The sequence below is a fragment of the Primulina huaijiensis genome, unplaced genomic scaffold (assembly GCF_012295235.1).
Source record: "Primulina huaijiensis isolate GDHJ02 unplaced genomic scaffold, ASM1229523v2 scaffold28027, whole genome shotgun sequence".
NCBI lineage: Eukaryota > Viridiplantae > Streptophyta > Magnoliopsida > Lamiales > Gesneriaceae > Primulina > Primulina huaijiensis.
In genome coordinates, this window is record NW_027356708.1 from 70,549 (window position 1) to 90,088 (window position 19,540).

At 34.0% G+C, this 19,540-nt stretch overlaps 2 protein-coding genes and 1 long non-coding RNA gene across 3 annotated transcripts; 1 reads left to right on the forward strand and 2 right to left on the reverse strand.

Moving 5' to 3' along the window:
- Positions 1-1,541: 1,541 nt before the first annotated feature.
- LOC140967812 (small ribosomal subunit protein eS24z) lies at positions 1,542-3,326 on the forward strand. Its single transcript, XM_073428584.1, has 6 exons — positions 1,542-1,676; positions 1,753-1,827; positions 1,937-1,978; positions 2,207-2,377; positions 2,823-2,909; positions 3,084-3,326. The coding sequence occupies exons 2-6, from the start codon at positions 1,756-1,758 to the stop codon at positions 3,123-3,125; spliced, it is 414 nt and encodes a 137-aa protein (XP_073284685.1). The 5' UTR covers positions 1,542-1,676; positions 1,753-1,755; the 3' UTR covers positions 3,126-3,326.
- A 4,722-nt stretch (positions 3,327-8,048) lies between these two features.
- LOC140967810 (transcription repressor OFP16-like) lies at positions 8,049-8,759 on the reverse strand. The gene has a single exon (XM_073428581.1). It carries the CDS (start codon positions 8,705-8,707, stop codon positions 8,123-8,125), a length of 585 nt encoding a protein of 194 aa, XP_073284682.1. The 5' UTR covers positions 8,708-8,759; the 3' UTR covers positions 8,049-8,122.
- Positions 8,760-10,757: 1,998 nt separating this feature from the next.
- Positions 10,758-17,913, reverse strand: LOC140967764 (uncharacterized). The gene is made up of 3 exons (XR_012173629.1): positions 16,428-17,913; positions 16,029-16,318; positions 10,758-11,184 (listed from the first exon to the last, which is right to left on the reverse strand). It is a non-coding gene; the product is annotated as an uncharacterized lncRNA (long non-coding RNA).
- Between the last annotated feature and the right edge of the window lie 1,627 nt (positions 17,914-19,540).

Here is a 19,540-nt window from a genome sequence, read left to right on the forward strand (position 1 = left end):
TTTTTTTTTTTTTTTTTTTTTTTGAGGAAATATAAATGTGATTTGATATAACATAACCCACTTGCCAGTGCCATATTACACCACAAAATGAAAAAGGCAAATTGTATGGTTGAATATTGGTAGGTAGCCTATTTTTATTTATATTGACTTGGATTATCTTCTTTTTAAGCAGTGATCACCTCTATTATATTATCTTAAGAAATCATACAATCTTATGCATGAAATAATATATATATGTTCTAGGTTCAAGTATTTGTTTTTGTTAAAAAAATTTATAGATGACGATAATAATACGATTCATATATGTTAAAATGCACATCGATCAACACCCATACGAACCATAATTTCTACATATCCTAATATATATATGTATACTGAAAATTGAAGTTCCACATCAATGATACAAGGGGGTCTTAAATTTTTGTTGTGTTGTGAAAGCGGCGAACATGAAATGTGTTTTGATTCCATCATGAACAATCAAACTCACTTTATGTGGTGGGAATTCCAAAATTATATTTTGTACATTATCACAATGAAAAGCAGCTGACCAAAATTATTTATGATAAGCTTGAAAATAATAATATTAATAACGCTCCATGCCACATATATTTATATGATTTTCTATTTTTATTTTAACAACTTGATTAACCATTTTTGTAAATGGATGAGAGATAAGAAATAGCTTTTACAAAGACTTATTGTTCAGTCGCGCAGGTGCATACCTTTGCCCGGAATGTGATAAAAAATTTTGGGTTTTGTGAAATGTCTAGAGTTAATATATATCATTATGTTTTCTCGTTCTAATAATATTCTCTCATTACATTTACAATCGATCACAAATATTAATGTTATCAAAGTTTGCTGAGTTGTTAAATGTCGTGACATCTCTAAGGTTGATACATCTAGATTTTGAAATAATTTTGATTCATTGCAAAATGTTGAAGAATTTTTCATTATAAATTTGTGAGAGAAACTCAGTGTTTACTATTGAAGAATGCATATTCTTGAATGAGTGGGTCTCATGTGAGACCGTCTCACGGATTTTAATCTGTGAGACGGGTCAACCCTACTCATTTTCACAATAAAAAGTAATACTCTTAGCATAAAAAATAATATTTTTTTATGGATGACCCAAAATAAGAGATCCGTCTCACAAATACGATCCGTGAGAACGTCTCAAACAAGTTTTTGCCTTCTTTGAATATGTTTTGTTGTCTAGAGTTTATAATTTTATATCAAACTCAATGGATTAAAATATTATCTGCACGAGCACATAAAAGTATCAAAGTTAAATTTTTTTTAAAAAAAATCCAAAAATCAGCATAAAACACAAACCTAGCCATCCTATTTTTAAATCGTGGGTATTTCCCGATCTGATTAATAACTAATAAGATGATGATCGATTATTCAATATTCACTCAACAGTTTTCGAAAATCATTAAAAGTCATGAATTCAGATAGGAAATGGACCAAGCTGGCAAAATTATTGGATCTAGATTGATTAAGCCCATTAACTCTCCAATCTAATAAGCCCGTTTAATAAACGAGGGATCACTCTTATATTTCCGAAACCCTAAGTGAAAGCGTACTTTTTTAGAAAATAGAATCGCCTCTCACTAGCGGACTCATCACTCAGATTCTGACGAGCAACGGCGTGAATCCGATTAAACGACAACGTAAACACATATGATCACCCTCTGTTTCCTTTTGCGTTTTCAGTAAATTTGATGGATTTGCTGTTTTTGTGTGCAGGAAATGGCGGACAAGGCAGTAACTATCAGAACAAGGAAGTTCATGACTAATCGTCTTCTTTCCAGGAAACAATTTGTATGTTCTGTATTTATTTTATTTTAGTTTCTATGTGATTATTTTTTTTGTCTCGTTTTCGTTTATATGATTTAATTTTGGGGGAGTTACTTCGATATTTAATTTTCAGATTATTGATGTGTTGCATCCAGGAAGGCCTAATGTTTCTAAGGTATGGTGTTCTCAGTGTAGTTTGCTTAGCTTATCTTATGCTTTTATTTGTTGAGAATTAAAAAAGAATTTTTTTCTTAGGTCAAATACAAAGTGATGTTAGTTTTTATAGTTACCTTTATTTGATATTTGTTCATGCATCACTCTGTAAGACCAGGTTGTGGTCTTTTGATTGAATCATCGGTAATTGTTCTAATATATATTGGTTCTGTGAATATTATTATTGAAGGCTGAGTTGAAGGAGAAATTGGCGAGGATGTACGAGGTAAAGGATCCAAATGCCATCTTTGTGTTCAAATTCCGGACACACTTTGGAGGAGGCAAATCTACTGGGTTTGGTTTAATCTACGATTCAGTCGAAAATGCCAAGAAATTTGAGCCAAAGTACAGGCTCATCAGGGTAATTCATTTACTCAATATACTATTTTACTATTAATAATTTCTCCTATTGATTTGAATGACAAGATATGGTTATTTCATCAATCTGTTTGCTGAAAAAATGCATTGCAATGGACTCATGCATATTGGTTTTAAGAATGTCAGGCATTCTTTCTGCCTTTTGAACTCATCGCTGATGCAATTTTATTTGTGTCATTGCTGGTGTTTCAATTCTGTGGTTAAGACATGAAAAGAGAATAAGATGCAAAAAAATATAGAAGATTTCTATAACTATGATGAATACTGCAAGTTCGTGTTTGTGTCATTGCTGGTGTTTCAATTCTGTGGTTAAGACATGAAAGAGAATCATGAAACGCAAACTTGCAGTATGCATCATTGTTATAGAAATCTTCTATATTTTTTTGTATCTTTTTGTTTCTAAAAACCTCTTGAACTTCTGAATGCAGAATGGTCTAGACACCAAGGTCGAAAAGTCAAGGAAGCAAATGAAAGAAAGGAAGAACAGAGCCAAGAAGATCCGTGGTGTTAAGAAGGTAGGTTGTTCTTCCCTTGGTCAAGATCCTTGGTATTTTCTTGCATTTAGCCGATGCAATATTCTACTTTATGTTCTCTGAATAGCAAATCCATTCTTTGCGAGAAAAAACTGCCGTGTTTGAAATATCACATCCCTCTACTTTTTAACTTACGGCTATATTATATTTGTGCAGACGAAGGCGGGAGATGCTGCCAAGGCTGGCAAGAAGAAATAAATTTCTTCCAGTTTTGTGCTCGGAGAGTTTGATGGTTGGAAGAGTTTCACATGGTGTTTTTGTCGCATTAATCAGGAACCGTTGAATCTCCTTGTTTTGATTTATTTGTATTTAATGAAGGAATCTCAACACTGCGTCATTGTTGAGACTATTTTTCACTAATTCTTGCTCTAAAATCTAACTAAAGATTTTACTTGGACATTTTGATGTGTTTGACGTGGGTTATATCAGGGATGCACCCTGAGACTCCAGATGGAACAATTTAGAACCCATTCGTCAAAGTGCGTTGTCGAATTGTCTTTGGAATTGGCGAATGAGTCTATGAGTCCAGTGGTTTGACTTTTGACCATGAACAAAGTGACGTAGTGAGTTCACAGAATCCAAACAGCCTGTGTGCCACTCTTCTGTACGTGGGCAGTATTGAAATGACCCAGAACTATGTTGACAACAACTACGTCGGACCGATTAATGTTTGAGCTTGCAGGAGCCTTAGGAGCAGCCATGGAAATGGCATCAACAAGCACAAAAGAATCCGTCTCCACTAACCAATTGCCATATATGGCCTTCATGTTTTTGATATATTGCTCAAGGCTTATTGAATTATCCCGCACCTCTCTTGAATTGAGGCCAATAAAATCGTTCTCTACCTAGATAATTGTCTTGTCCTTTCCAATATTACCGCGGCATGCAATTCTCAAATCAAAAGCAACAAAGTTCGACACCTTTAAACAAGCCCATTTTGTCGATGGCAGACTTTTTATTGTTGTCTTTCTCCTACAAATCACCAAATTCTTTATTTTCATTATAAGCATTTTACAAAGAATCTAAACCTTTAACCTCTGTACTTGTAATGCCTGAAGTAAATATTACAAATTGTTGATTTAGTAATATGAGATTACTAAATAATTAACTATTTTTAAAGAATGAAATATGACATATGTTGGTCATATGAAGTCCAAATGATTTGAAATTTGGATATAACGTAGAAAACTCAAAGATATAGAAGTTTCATGTTTTGAATTTTGAAAAATTTGATCGTTTGACTGGTCCAAAAAGATATACCGGTGTTAAAATATTAAATATTATATATTATATTATATTATATTATATTAATATAATAAATATTTAAAAAAATAAAAATAAAAACAAGATAAATGTAAAAACTTTGAACGTGAATTCATTTTTCAAATTGACAGAAAGATAACAGAGGAGAGAAGAATAATTATAATAGGGTTTTTGATGTTTCTGTTCAATCTGGCGACTTATCGGTTTATTCAATCGATGAACCGACTTCAGTTCTGAGATCGTTGACACGAGGTCTTCGATTTGAGATATAAATTTTATAGTTTTAGTGATGTTTGAAATTCGTCGATTTTTGGAATAAATCCGATAAAATGTTAAATCATACTGAAATTGAAGATTGTTGAATAGTGTATTATCTTAACGAAGTAGAGAAGATTATTGTGTTGTTGTTTTGAATTATTCCTAATTTATTATAATTAGGGATTTTAATCGTTGAATTGAGATTGAAGAGTTGGTTGTTAGTTGTTATTAATTCTGATTATATATTTGGAGTCTACGAAGTATAGGCTACACGTTGATATAAAGTTTTCGTAATTTGACGGATATTGTAAAATAACCTATTATTTGAAGTTAATTAAACTATGGTGTATTGGATGGTAGTATTGTGAATTAAATATACCAGAATATTCAATTGTTGAACGATAAGAATTTATAATTGAGTTTTATATTTTGTTGAATTAGTTGTTATTGGGCTATTTGATGTTATATATTGAGGCTGTTATGATTGTGTTGATACTGTGACAATGAACTGATAATTGTTGTTGAATTATTTAGATACATCACAAGCCTCAGGATCAAAGAAGTAGCCAGATTTTATATATACTCGATTATCAGGTACGTGTTGACGTACGAGCATATGTTGTTATTGTTTAGTATTGATGAATACTATTGCGTTGAACGATGATAAATCACTGGTATTGGGTGATTTGATATTATATTTGTTGTTGTTTATTATCGTTGATATTGTTGGTTGTTGTTTGTTGGAAGACGTCACGTTGATGTTGTTCGTTCGACGATATTGCTGTCGCCGGTGTTGGGGTGCGACGTATCGTCGATGTTATTCGTTCAACGATATTGCTGTCGCCAGAGTAGGGGTGCGACGTATCGTTGATGTTATTCGTTCGACGATATTGCTGTCGCCGGTGTTGGGGTGCGACGTATCGTCGATGTTATTCGTTCAACGATATTGCTGTCGCCGGAGTAGGGGTGCGACGTATCGTTGATGTTATTCGTTCGACGATATTGCTGTCGCCGGTGTTGGGGTGCGACGTATCGTCGATGGTTTTGTTGCAATAGTATGGGAGTGATGACGTTGATATCGTTGGTGGTTTGATTGTCTAGAGACAGCAAAGAGAGTATTTCTGTTATCATTCCAGTTATATTTTATATTGTTGAGAATATAACTGTTATGTATTACGATGATGATTGTTGTGTATGCTCACCCTTTGGGGGCTGTTTCTGTTGGACAGGTTACAGGACTATGTTGTGAGACAGGATAGTGGTGAAGGACTAAGTGTGTCTAGTAAAACAGTCATGTAGTTGATAGTAGATAGAGACAGTATAGTTTATTGTCTTATTTGAGTTGTATGTGTGTATTTATTGTATTGTTTCTACTGCATTGACGTAGATAGTGTGGTGATTGCGCTATTTTATCGTATATGCATTATATTATTACGTCGTTGAAAAGAAAATTTTTATGCATATGACGTCACATGTTGTATGATTACGTGGCGAGGTTTGGGGCGCCACAGTACTATTCACAGCAAGTAAACAGGCCTTCGATTGGTTGGATCTTTGCCATGACACAGTTGAACTTCTGCAAAAAAGCAATCTATCGAGCATGCATTAGATTTTTTTTAATATACTTTGGGAGTTGGTATATTGTAGAGCTTTAAAATACACAAATATCAGAAATTTCAATTGAATTAAAATAATCCTCGTAATCTTACAAAACTCAGACGGACATAAAATTCAAGCTCATACGTAATCAACTCTTGCCTCCAAATAAATTATGCTATCATTTTGTCGAAATTCATAGCCTTTAATTTATTGCTTCCAGAATCAAATCTTTTCATCCAAATCATTGTCCTACTGTCAAAAATAATAATTTGATGGAAACCCTACATCAGACCTTCTAAGTTAAAAAATTCCCAGTGAAGAACAATTACTCCAATATTACAAATATATCTTTAAATCATATATAATTAGTCAATATCTAATATCACATATACTGATGATATACACGTCTCTCTTCATTAACGTAAATCATTAAATTCAATTAGATTCGAGAATGTATATATTTTTTTTAGGAATCCCATTTGTTTTGTAAAATTTTTTCTTCCTTCCGCTTTTGTTATTACCATTTCAACCGAATACAATCTAATCTAAATGGGCAAATTACATTGAAATTGATTAAGGCCAATTATTGGATAGAAATATCATTATTTGATTTTTTTTCCTATTGTTCTATAGTATATAGAGTCCTGTATATTTCTATTCCTTAAATAAATTATCTCAAGCCACACATATATTTCTTTGTGCTAAGCTAAAAAAAAACTATTTCAATGATGTCCCTCCATGGATTCACCTATATAAGCCACCGCTAAAGTGACAAAAATAAGAGATTGAATACCACTTGTAATTTGTAAATAATCCAATCTATATATACACACATTATAAATATGTGCGCGCGTTCTACTGTAATTTTTACTTACTGAATTAATAAGCACTGCATTCTCTTGTCTTCATTGAAAAATCTACCATCTGGTGCGCGCGCGCGCACACACACACACATATATATGCAACAATCCTCAATACTAAAAGTATATTCAAAACAATTAATTTCAAGATTCCCTTATTTAATTTATGTGTTTTAGAAGTGTTCTAAGAAAATGGTTTGTCTTTATTAACCAAATATTTGTCCTTGCTTGGACAAAGACGAGTCATCCAACCATTTTCTTCGATAATGGCACGTGAAAATCTTTAAATCAAATGTCTGATTTGAATGTTTTGTCTTAAAGAGGCGTATTATTTGATTCTCCATGCATCGACGGAAAAATGGCTGCGTGATATGACTTATATATATGTATATATAATATGACTTCGAGATGATCGAAGAAATTTAATTTGGTTTGTTCGTACAAAATATTATGAGCCCATATTCATGTTTTTTTGCCGTCACTCGACTACATTCGGACACTTTTCACTTTTCATCGTAACTGTGCTTCGTTTTTACCCATTGTGTATATCACGAAATTAACGTAATTATTTTCTAGATTATTTGTCCTAGACAGTCCATTCAATTGAAAAAATAAAAAATAAATAAATGATGCTTTTGATGTAAATTTATGGGTACTTATTTATTCTCAAATGGGCAGCAATTTAAGCAAACTAGACAAATATATAATTAAACAATTTAACCATTGCAACGAACATTGATTATGCTAATAAATGTTTTTTCAACAATGGCAGCTTTCCTTTTACGCATTCAGAATACAAATCTGTCTAGTTTACTTGTCAGGTCAACCTGTATTTTCAGAGTAAAATTAAAAATTTTGCAGTGAATTAATTAAAGAGTTTAATATTTTTTATTATTTAATTTCTAGAGAAATGAATTTTAATTCACCAAATTAACCCGTATTTTAATTAAAATATATATAGTAAATAAATAATTATGAGTTAGTATATTTGTAGTAGGATAAGGCGATGAAATACAATGGAAATAGGCAGTGGGGGGCCTATCGTCCTCCACATTATGAACTGTCAACATTTACGATTTTGATATTATATTATTTATTTATATTTGTATTTGTATTTATATTTAAGTAGATGATGAAATATGATAAAAATATTATACTCGAATCTAACCATTTCGATGATCAGTGAATTGTAAATGAATTAAAAGGTTACATGTGTTACTGATGCCGTGAAATATTGGATTTGCCTTTGGAAAAATGCTTTCTCCGGCGACCCTTTTGCGGCAAAGCCTTCAGGAGGCTGACGAGAAGGTCGGCGAAAGCTCCGACGATGAATTTGTGCATGCTTTTGGGGTTCAAAGAGAGGTAGCACATCAGAAGCTCATGCAGGTACTCCCAGTTTTCATCGACGTCGTGGAGATCACGCGCCTCCACCATTTCTTGCATTGATCGCCGGAAGTCCATGAAGGGGTCCGGCGAATAGGTGGGGACTGCGATGCTTCCGCCGAAGATCGCGGGGTTCTCCGGCGGGTTGGACGACGTGGAGAATGAGGTGGAGGCGAGGGAGGAGTCGATGATGGAGTTGGAGCGGCCGGGGGACGAGAAGAAGAAGCGTTGGGAAGCGAAGGCAGTGGCAAAGTCGGGTGTGGAGGTGGTCTCCGAGTCGGAGTCGGCGGTGGAGTCGTATAGGGAGTTGAAGTTGGTGGAGAATAGACGGCGGGGATTAATTTCCAGCGGCGGATCGGCGGACGAGAGGGATTTGACGGTCGTGAGGCAGCGATTGAGATTTCTTGGCATTGGCATTGGGAGACTAGTGGGAAAAAGTGGGATTTAGCTTTGTTACTGTTTAGACAGGTTTAAGATGAGTGCCGTGTATTTATGAGAATACACCTAAGTTTATATATATATATATATATAACGAGTAATATATTAAGTTATAAAATATATTATTATTGTACATATAACATTTTCTTGTGTAACTCTCCGTGTGACCTGTATTACCACTACTATAGCATTGAATGATTAATACATATCCTTCTTATGATATCACAGTTTGTAAAAATTATATTGCTATAAATTACATATCTTAAAAACAAAGTAGAATCTTTAAAAATCAGTAATTCCTAATGAATATACGTCTAAACCTGGCAAAAAGAAATGATACATATTCTCAAAAAGAGCACACAACAACAAAAAAGAAAGGATCAAATTTCTAAAAGTAGATATATTTTTTCTCTTTTGTCATTTACTCTAAAAAAGTTGCTTTGCAAGATCACTAGTTAGCTCAAACCTCATCCTTTATTTTATGATGATATAATCATTTAAAAAGTTCAATGAAAGCCCATTCTATAGTTTCGAATTTATATTTGAAAAATCAGTCATATGATCATATATAAATCTTAATTAGTTGCTCCAATTTTTTTGTATTGAGGAACATGAGAAAAGGAAATCGAAACAATCACGTTACCTCTTACTATATATAGGGCTGTAAACGAATCGAATCGAATCGAATTTTAAGAAATTTTCAATATTCGAGCTCGAAGCCGAATAAATATATTCGAAGCTCGATTTGAAACTCGAACTTTTATTATTTTCGATTCGAGCTCGATTCGAACTGAGGCTCGAGTTCGAATTCGATTCGAACTTTTCNATATTCGAGCTCGAAGCCGAATAAATATATTCGAAGCTCGATTTGAAACTCGAACTTTTATTATTTTCGATTNAGAAAAATATTCGAACATGTTCGAGTTTGGCTCGAATTCGAACCAAATATTATTCGAACCGGCTCGAAAAGTTCGTGAACGTTCGTTTACACCCCTAACTATATATTTCAAAATTGGCTTGGAAACAAGAAAGGGAGAAAAAGGGAGAAAGAAGAAATAAGATGTTGAACCAACCAGACCTACAAAGGCACCATCTTCCGTCACACATGGTGGGGATCATCCCATCCATTTCACCTACCATCTTTTGCTCCATTGATGAGAATGAGATATGTTCAAAAAGGATGGAGCCAATAAAATTAATCTTCCACTCAAATAAATATAAAAAATTGAAATTTTATGATCCGGACTTCAACGAGGGAGAGTATCTCTTAGGGATGGAACTATTCGGATGTCCGTCACCTCCTTGGTCGAAAAATAAATAATGAGAAAGTTGCGTTGATCTAGGGAGTGTTTGCAAACTTTAGAAAAATGATTTTTCATTTCTCACTTCACCAATGGTTCGCCACGTAGGTCACGTAACGGATTTTCCTAAATGGATTTACAAAATTCTATATCATAATCTTGGGGATAGTCGATATCTATTGAAGGTTTCTACTCAACATGGCGTGTGGTTTAGAACTTGAGATTTAAATACATTAGGTTATTTTTTAATTGACGAATTCCCAATGCAGAATTGGATTAAATAAATCTTTAATCGGGATGATTGATTTCATATGGATCTGATAGGATAGGATCCAAGGCAGGCATAGAAAGTTCAAATTTTCATAGGCCCAAATTGTGGTAACAATAAATATTTCATTTTCTCCTGTTTTAATCACTTTTTTCCCTCGATTTCATTCAAAATTCTAGATTTTATAATAGTATGAATATAAATTATGATCACATACCAGATAAGATGTCAAATAAAAAATTATTACTAATACCGACCAATGTATAAATAATGAATCACATTGGTCCCAAGGCTATCATGTCATATATCTAATCAAAGAGTAAATAATTAATAATTATTTAATTAATATATGATTGGACGTAATAGAATTCAGATAGATAAAGGTGGCCTTAACTTTTGTATTAAAAAGAAATGGAAGATGAAGAAAGTGAATTAAATATGGCTAATATTATAATACCCATCCATATTTTGTAAGATTTTAACTTTATATTTTGTCGAATGACAGCCAATAACATATCAGTCCATCCATTCGCGCGATGGAGGGGAAAAGAAGAAATAAAAGGCTCCACTACCACATTTTCATATCTCATATTCTATGGGGGGCAACATCAACATCCACCAAAGAAAGAAACGTGATGGTGGAGGGGTTTTTGGAAATCAAGAATCCACTATGTTAATTCCATAAATATGGTTCCCGTTCCGGTTCCGGTTTTTAACGGTTTCGGCACAACTATAATTTGAGTTGAAGTTCATCCCTTCACATTTTAATTCTCGAGAAGGAAAAAAAACAATGATAACATAAATTTTTTTGCGGCCGCTGGTGGATATCAAGCATTTGGCGCTTTGTCACGAACAATCAAATGTTTCACGGGCATGTGATACATTGTCTCCACAATGTTGGAATTATTTTGTGGGCTCACATAATTTAATTAATTGTACATGGACAAGCTATCTAATAAAGGACTCAATAAGGTGATCTAATTAATTATGGGTTTCCAAATTATTAAATAAATTGGTATGGTCCACCTTATGTGTAGAAACCCAACCCAATTAGGTCTTCTATGATGGGTTGAAGACTGCTAAGGTTATATAAGGTTATGGTCCCCAAGGCACAGAGGATATAACACAGAATACATACGGCACACGTATTCTAGATCTCTCTCCTTCTCCCGTCAAAGGCAAGAATAAGGTGGTCGATTCTCTGTTGTCTTGGAAGATCCATAATCCCGATGATCGATCTATCAATGGATTCTGGTACGTATTTAATGTTATTCATATTTTCTGATAATTCGACATGAATTTCTGGCGTGTTGTGATATATGTATTTAATCACATAATTTATAGATTTAATATTATTAAATCTCCAACAAGTGGTATCAGAGCCACGTTCATGTTGAATTATGAGAATTTTTGTTTATTGATGGATCTGAATAAATTCATGTTTTTTGGATCTAGTATTTTCGAATTTTACATCTAAAATTCAGATTTATTTTCGAATTAAAAAAAATCGAAAATTCGGATTTTTTTTCCGAAGGAGGCTGGTCGCCGGATTTTGGCAAATTGGCCGTTCTCCGGCAACTTTCAGGCGTCCAATGTTTAGGCGTTTTGTTTCAGTCGCATAGGCGCTCAATAACCCTCCATCAATTGACCATAAAAGCTTCTGTACCGATCGAATTTGGTTGAGATTTCTTCCGAAGCGCGAGTTCACGCGATTTTCTTTCTCTGGCCATATTCCGGCTGATTTCCGGCCTGATGTTGACCGGATTCTGCTCTAATATGGTCGCCTTCTCATGGGTCGTCTTTTCCCGGCAGTTGGTCGGGGTTCAGGCGGCGGCCGCGGCGGCTAGCGGCGTTTTTTTTTGTTGGAATTAGGGTTTCGAGATTGGGTTTTTTTTGGGTGATTTAAGGCCTTGTTTGGTTGTCAAAATTTGAAATCCAGAATTTTGACCATTTATTAAATTTTGACTTCCGTAATTCTGATTTGTGAAATTAAATTAGACCATTTCAAAATTTAACTGCATGAAATAAAATTAATATGGAATTATTCATTATTTTATCGTATTTGTTTATTTCGATAAAATATTTGTTGATGAATAATTATGAGGTGCAAATATTTTAATTCTTACAAATTTGGTCTCCATGCTTTATTTGGCCCAATTAAAGTGAATTAAATTTTCTTATGAAAATTTTAAGTTAAGTTGATATATTGTATCTCAAATTTGGTTAAATTTAAATTTCATGTTTATAAAGTGATTTTGAAATATGTAGATATTGTTAAAGTTCAAAATAAATTGTGTTTCAATTTATGCGAAAAATAGTCGGCCCAAAGGAAGATTATTTTTTGACCAAATTTCAAACACAATAGATTATTTTAAAGTGCTTCTAGATCTATGCGGAAAATAAACGGCCCAAAGAAAGATTATTTTCTGGCCAGATTTTAGATTCAATATATCTACTTCAAGTGCATTTATATCTATGCGAAAAATAGCCGACCCAAAGGAAGACTATTTTTTGGCCAGATTGCAGACTTAATAAAAAAAAATGTGTTTATATCTATGCAGAAAATAATCGACCCAAAGGAAGGTTATTTTTTGGTCAGATTATAAGCACATAATTATATGCTTTTAAAGTGTGTCAAAGCTATGCAGAAATAAAGCGGTCCAAAGGAAGATTATTTTCTTGCCAGATTGTAGACACATTATATGATATTAAATTGTGTTAAATTTATGCGGAAAATGATCGGCCCAAAAGAAGGTCATTTTCTGGCCAAATTTTAGCACAATATGTGGTACTAAATATGTGATAATTTCGGATTTATCCATGCATGCAATTGTCGGTCCAAAGAAAGGCATATTGTTGGCCGGATTTATTATCAATATATAATAACCATGATGTTTGAGTGTACCACTTACAAATTGTTATTTTTGTTCAAAGACTAAATATCAATGTTGTGTTAGGTATTTTTTATGGGCCCACCACCACCAGCATGCTTATATTTTGTGATTTATTTTAAATATATGCATGTACTATAATTCATTGTGAGTTTTTTTTGTTCTATTTTGTTATAGCATCTTCTATATCTGCCAATCTGAACAACATTCCAGTACTTAATGGCTCAAACTTCAAGAAATGGAAAGAGCATGTTATGATAGTGCTCGGCTGCATGGATTTGGACTATGCGCTAAGGGAAGATCGGCCCGCACTTTTGACCAGTTCAGGAACTGCTGATCAAAAGGGTCCTTTGGAAAAGTGGGAGCGATCAAATCGCATGAGTCTGATTATTATGAAACATTCCATTCCAGATACTATAAGGGGTGCAATTCCTGAAGAAAATGATGCCAAAAATTTCCTTACTCAAATAGCAGATCGTTTCGCTGCAAACGAAAATGTCGAGACAAGTACTATTCTGACTAAACTTGTCTCAATGCGGTACAAAGAGAAAGGGAACATAAGGGAGTACATAATGGAAATGTCAAATCTTGTGACTCGACTAAAAGCATTTAAGTTGGAATTGTCGGAAGACATAGTCGTGCATTTAGTCTTGATCTCTCTGCCTGAGCAATTTAATCAATTCAAAATAAGTTATAATACCCAGAAGGAAAAGTGGACTGTGAATGAGCGTATTGCGCAGTGCGTTCAGGAGGAGGAGAGATTGAAACAAGATGTGATTGAAAGTGCTCATTTGGCATGTAACTATCAAGGTAATTGCATCAATAAGAAAAGGAAATGGAGCAATAAAGAAAGAAACTCTGGGACTTCACAGCATATGGAGCAACAGAAACAAGATAAAGTGATCACTTGTTTCTTTTGCAAAAAGACTGATGGGCATGTGAAGAAGGATTGTCCCAAATACGCCAATTGGCGTGTAAAGAAAGGGTTTCCTAAGGAGCCAGTTGTCAACTGATGGTGAAAGATACATCATATGGAAAATGACAATAAGATTGTTGGTGTTTTTTTTTTAAAGCTTTATTTAGAAACTGGGTTTTTTTTATTTTCTGGTATTTGAATTTAAAAAACGAAATTTGATTTTAGTTACATGTTTGAACAAATCAAGTTTTTTTTGCTTTAATTTATCCATGTGGTATTTTCAATTTTTGAAATACAAATATATTTGGTATGAGTTCCTTGATTGATAAGCTTGATAAATTGAACATCAATATTTTAAATGACATTGACGTTATGCATGCATGAAAATTTGAAATTAAATGCAAATTAATTTCGTATGTTGACTTTAGTGGGAGTGAGTAAATTGGAAAGTCAACATTGAGTAGAATATATTGATGTTTATGTCCACATATGTGGTGATATAAATTTTATCATGTGGTAATCTCATTTGGTTTTATAGAGAACATTGTTTAGATATTGTGAACATCATTGGAATGTTGTGCAGATACTTAAGAAACTCGACATTGGATTATTAATCGGGTTATGCGGTACATAAAGTGAACTAAAGATTTTATGCTCACACATCGGAAATCTGACATTTGGAAATAGTTGGATATTTGGACTCCGAATAAAGTTGCGTAAATTTATCACCGAAAATGATCATTGGTCTAAGAAACAATTGAGGATCAATTGTGATAATAAAGCATATATATTATATTTAAAGAACAACTGAAGCTTGTCAAAGTCAAAATATATTGACATGAAGTTTCTAGTTGGAAGAAAATAATTCAGAGTGATTGTGTGTCAAATTGAGCATGTTATTGCAAACTCTATAATTGCGGGTGCGTTTGTCATGGGTTGGCCACCCAAGATTTTTTTGGGCATGTGACACACATTGGTGTTGTCCATATAGTTAATATGCATGTACAGTGGGAGTTTGTATTCGGTTTAAGCGTTGACTCATTTGACATGATTTAAGTTTCTGTACAGACTAAGGTTTATTTGAATTACTCTGAAATAAAGTGATGACTTTCATTGCGGTTTAGCATTTGGTTGAAAGTTTGTTATTGGACTTTTTGAGTCATTAGGAGGACCAGTTGGAAAAACAGGTTTTATTCTTGGATCACATTTATGTATTTCCATGCTACACATCCATACTTGATCTATGTTATTGATTATGCTAATATTGTGATCATTGATGAGTCTAGTGATTTTAAATGTAGCGATGACTGCTTTGGTTCAATATTGGTATAATTGATAGACCAGATTGTTAAGGAATATTTTGGTTTAGATAGCAAGAGCTCAATCCAGTTTTTTTTTGCATGTACAATATCCGGATAACTTATGTGGCCCAAGTGGGAGATTGTTGGAATTATTTTGTGGGCTCACATAATTTAATTAATTGTGCATGGACAAGCTATCTAATAAAGGACCCAATAAGGTGATCTAATTAATTATGGGTTTCCAAATTATTAAATAAATTGGTATGGTCCACCTTATGTGTAGAAACCCAGCCCAATTAGGTCTTCTATGATGGGTTGAAGACTGCTAAGGTTATATAAGGTTATGGTCCCCAAGGCACAGAGGATATAACACAGAATACATACGGCACACGTATTCTAGATCTCTCTCCTTCTCCCATCAAAGGCAAGAATAAGGTGGTCGATTCTCTGTTGTCTTGGAAGATCCATAATCCCGATGCTCGATCTATCAATGGATTCTGGTACGTATTTAATGTTATTCATATTTTCTGATAATTCGACATGAATTTCTGGCGTGTTGTGATATATGGATTTAATCACATAATTTATAGATTTAATATTATTAAATCTCCAACACACAAGACTTCGCTCACAATGTTCTTGCTGATGATAAGATCTATTGGTTTGTCAAGTAACATCGATGGATCACTTAGAGAAATGTACGACACAATCTCATAAAATATTATGCCATGTTTCCAACCATGCGATGTGTGATAGGGGGGCATCGGAACATAACAAGATAGTGATTCACCAGTTTTCTTCAGAACTCTTGCAACTCTCGAACTCGTACGTAGCCTAATGATTTGCAGTAGCCACGTCTGTGGTATTTTGGTGGCTCTGAAGGAGCAAGAATCAGAACCATCATACATGCAACCTACAGGCATGGTTTATTTCCGCAGATTACAACCATACAAATACTGAACAACACAATTAAGCACCAAAACAAGTGTCATTTTTTTTCTGCTAAACTTTGATTACATTACCTAGACAGAACCTTGAGAAGGTCATACCTCTTTTCGCCATTTCAACACCGTCGATAACCGAATTGTTGGCAAACCTTGAATCTTGGCGTATTTGTGACTTTGTGTTCAACCCTTCCAAATGTTTCAAATATTGTGGCACGTACAACGATGCATTATGCACGAATCTCATACTACATAGTGGAACACATTTCGAATAATCTACTCTATGCAGTGAAATACTTAAATATATAAAATAATGAAGCAGAAGATAAACATTGAAAGCATTCTAGCAAGATACTAGACTAATTGTTGTACTTTTGATCCCTCCATACTCATAGATTGAAACAATCAGATCTGGTAAAACTTCGGTGAAATTCGTTTATTGAAACAGAGTTTCCATTTTCAATCACGTTTACCAAGTGGTCTTTGTGCCAACACAACTTCACTAATTCATTATACTAATGGAAAACAATCAAGAACATCAAATAACCAGAAACAGGCTTTCTTTTCTGTTTTTTCCTGTTCAACCCCGAAAGCCAAAGAAATTGCATTTTTTTAACATATCGGATCTTCCAACAACTCAAATATTTTAAGTAATTTCTAAAAGATAGAGACTCGGACCAATACAAAGTAAAGGTAGATTAATATTACTTTTACTGTACAAAAACAAGGCTGCCACCTCCAATATCCCCACCGCCATCTTCTTCCTCGTCCTCCGCTCCCTTCGGAACCGTCACCACCAGCTCACCGCCGTCATAAGCGGCGGATACCAGCTCCGGCCGGGTCGAAGCAGGGAGCCGAAACCGCCACAAATCGATCTCCAACTCAGTACCCGAGAAGTCAACGACACCGTTAGCCCTTATGACAATCTTTGTAATTCCGGGGCAGATCTCAACGGCATCGGCCCTTATGTCACCGCTGATGTCATCCGTGGCGGCGACAAATCGTAGGGCCTCGGATGTTTCGTCGATCGAGACGTCGGCGTCTGGGTGAAAGGGCAGCTCTAGAACCTTCTCATAGATGTGGGGCAGCCGCCGCAGCTTCTTCTGTCGGAAGCTGTTCGCAAGAGCGAGTACTGATGCAACATCGTATCGCAGCGCGATATTGTGCTTTCTTGGTGCGGGGTGAACCTTCATCGGGGAAAGTATTATATAATTTTCAGAAAATATACATGTAAAACAAGAATAGCTTGGATCTGAAAAGAAAGGCCGGATAACCAAGATTGAATTTTTTCAGAGAAGACCAAGAAATTAGTAGCTTATCGAGGAACGCAAGTTACAATTTGAAAAAAAGATTTGATTTTTTCTTTTTTTTACACGGATAAGAAGAAGCAAAGCTTTTATCAATGGAGTTTGGGTGAACTTAGAGGGATTAGAAAACAGCGGGCACCGACTGATTGAGAGTTTCACAGCATTCGCACGTCTTTGTTTTCTGACGATTTATAGCTGTGGCTCTGTTTACAAGACTTCAGCTTGAAATACAATCTCACTCAATTTCATCTTATGAGTGTTAAGTGTCAACTTACTAAAAAATACTTCATTTTTTTGTTGTCATATATGTTTTTTTGTTAGTGTAATTAGGATATTGTTTTTGTTAGAATTTTGGTGGCTATTAATAGGTTAATTATTATTATTTTTTAATTATATGATATCTTAATTTAAAGTACAAATGAATTACATCAAACCAGAAGACACCTACAACATATAAAAAGTAAGCCGCTCAAAAATAACGAGTTCAATTTATATAACATAAAAAATTCAATATAAAAATTTAATTTATCAAAATCTCACTGTATATTGAATATAAAATTTCACGATATAACAATAAAATCTCACAATATTATTATTATAAATATATCTTTTAACCTTATTCAATTTTCAAATTCCAAATCCAACTCATAAATCTTAAGATTTTATTCGTATTCAATTCGGTTTGGTTCCTGTCCAGTTAACTTACGCAGCGGAAAAGATTAAATTATTGGAAAGTGTTGTGAAAAAGTAAAAATTTACGGTAAAAAAGTAAAAATCTCAAACTCTCAAAATTATCACACTACACACTTTATAATATTTTTCTCTCAACTCAATTGTGATTTTCTTCACAAATGAGAGATCTATTTATAGAAAATTTTTACAAATAATCCAAAAATAAAATACATCATTACCTACATCATCACACACTAATTTTCAATATTCAACACCTAATTTTACCTAATTTTCAACATTCAACATTCACATTTTCAACACAAATATTTAACACATTTTTAAATAATTTTTCAACACTCCCCCTTGTGATGATGATCATAATGATTGTATACATTACGTGTTTTTATACTGCCTCGTTAAAAACCTTACTAGGAAAAACCCATTGGGATAAAAACCATAGTAAGGGAAAAAGAGTGCAGTCACGTAAACTCCCCCTCATGTTGACACGAACAATTCTTCACAAATTTCGTAGATTGCGCATCCCAATATTATATATGTGCTTTCTGAATATTGTCGTAGGAAGTGCCTTTGTGAAGAGATCTGATGAGTTTTCACTTGATTGAATGTGACGAACATCAATACATTTATTCTTCTCAAGCTCCTTGGTGAATGCGAAGAACTTAGGAGGAATATGTTTAGTTCTGTCGCTTTTTATGTATCCTTCTTTCATTTGAGCAACACATGCAGCATTATCTTCATATAGTATCACAGGCTTCTCGTCGAATGATAATCCGCATGAGATTTGGATATGTTGAGTCATTGATTTTAACCACACACATTCACGGCTTGCTTCATGTAGTGCAATAATCTCGGCATGATTTGATGAAGTTGTTACAAGTGTTTGTTTCTGTGAACGCCAAGAAATTGCAGTGCCTCCACGAGTAAATACATATCCAGTTTGAGAACGTGCTTTGTGTGGATCAGATAAGTATCCAGCATCGGCATAACCAATTATACTTGGATTAGCATCTTTTGAATACAAAAGTCCCAAGTCTGTCGTTCCTCGTAGATAACGGAATATATGTTTAATTCCGTTCCAATGTCTCTTTGTTGGATATGTGCTAAATCTTGCCAATAAATTTACGGCAAAAGATATATCAGGCCTTGTACAATTTGTAAGATACATAAGGGCACCGATAGCACTTAGATATG

Bases quoted from the DNA above. Each gene is read 5' to 3' on its own strand.
- LOC140967812 (XM_073428584.1), top strand. From the start codon at position 1,756: ATGGCGGACAAGGCAGTAACTATCAGAACAAGGAAGTTCATGACTAAT. The intron at 2,378-2,822 runs GTAATTCATTTA...TTCTGAATGCAG, and splicing joins CAAAGTACAGGCTCATCAGG to AATGGTCTAGACACCAAGGT. The intron at 2,910-3,083 runs GTAGGTTGTTCT...ATATTTGTGCAG, and splicing joins AGATCCGTGGTGTTAAGAAG to ACGAAGGCGGGAGATGCTGC.
- LOC140967810 (XM_073428581.1), bottom strand. From the start codon at position 8,707: ATGCCAATGCCAAGAAATCTCAATCGCTGCCTCACGACCGTCAAATCC.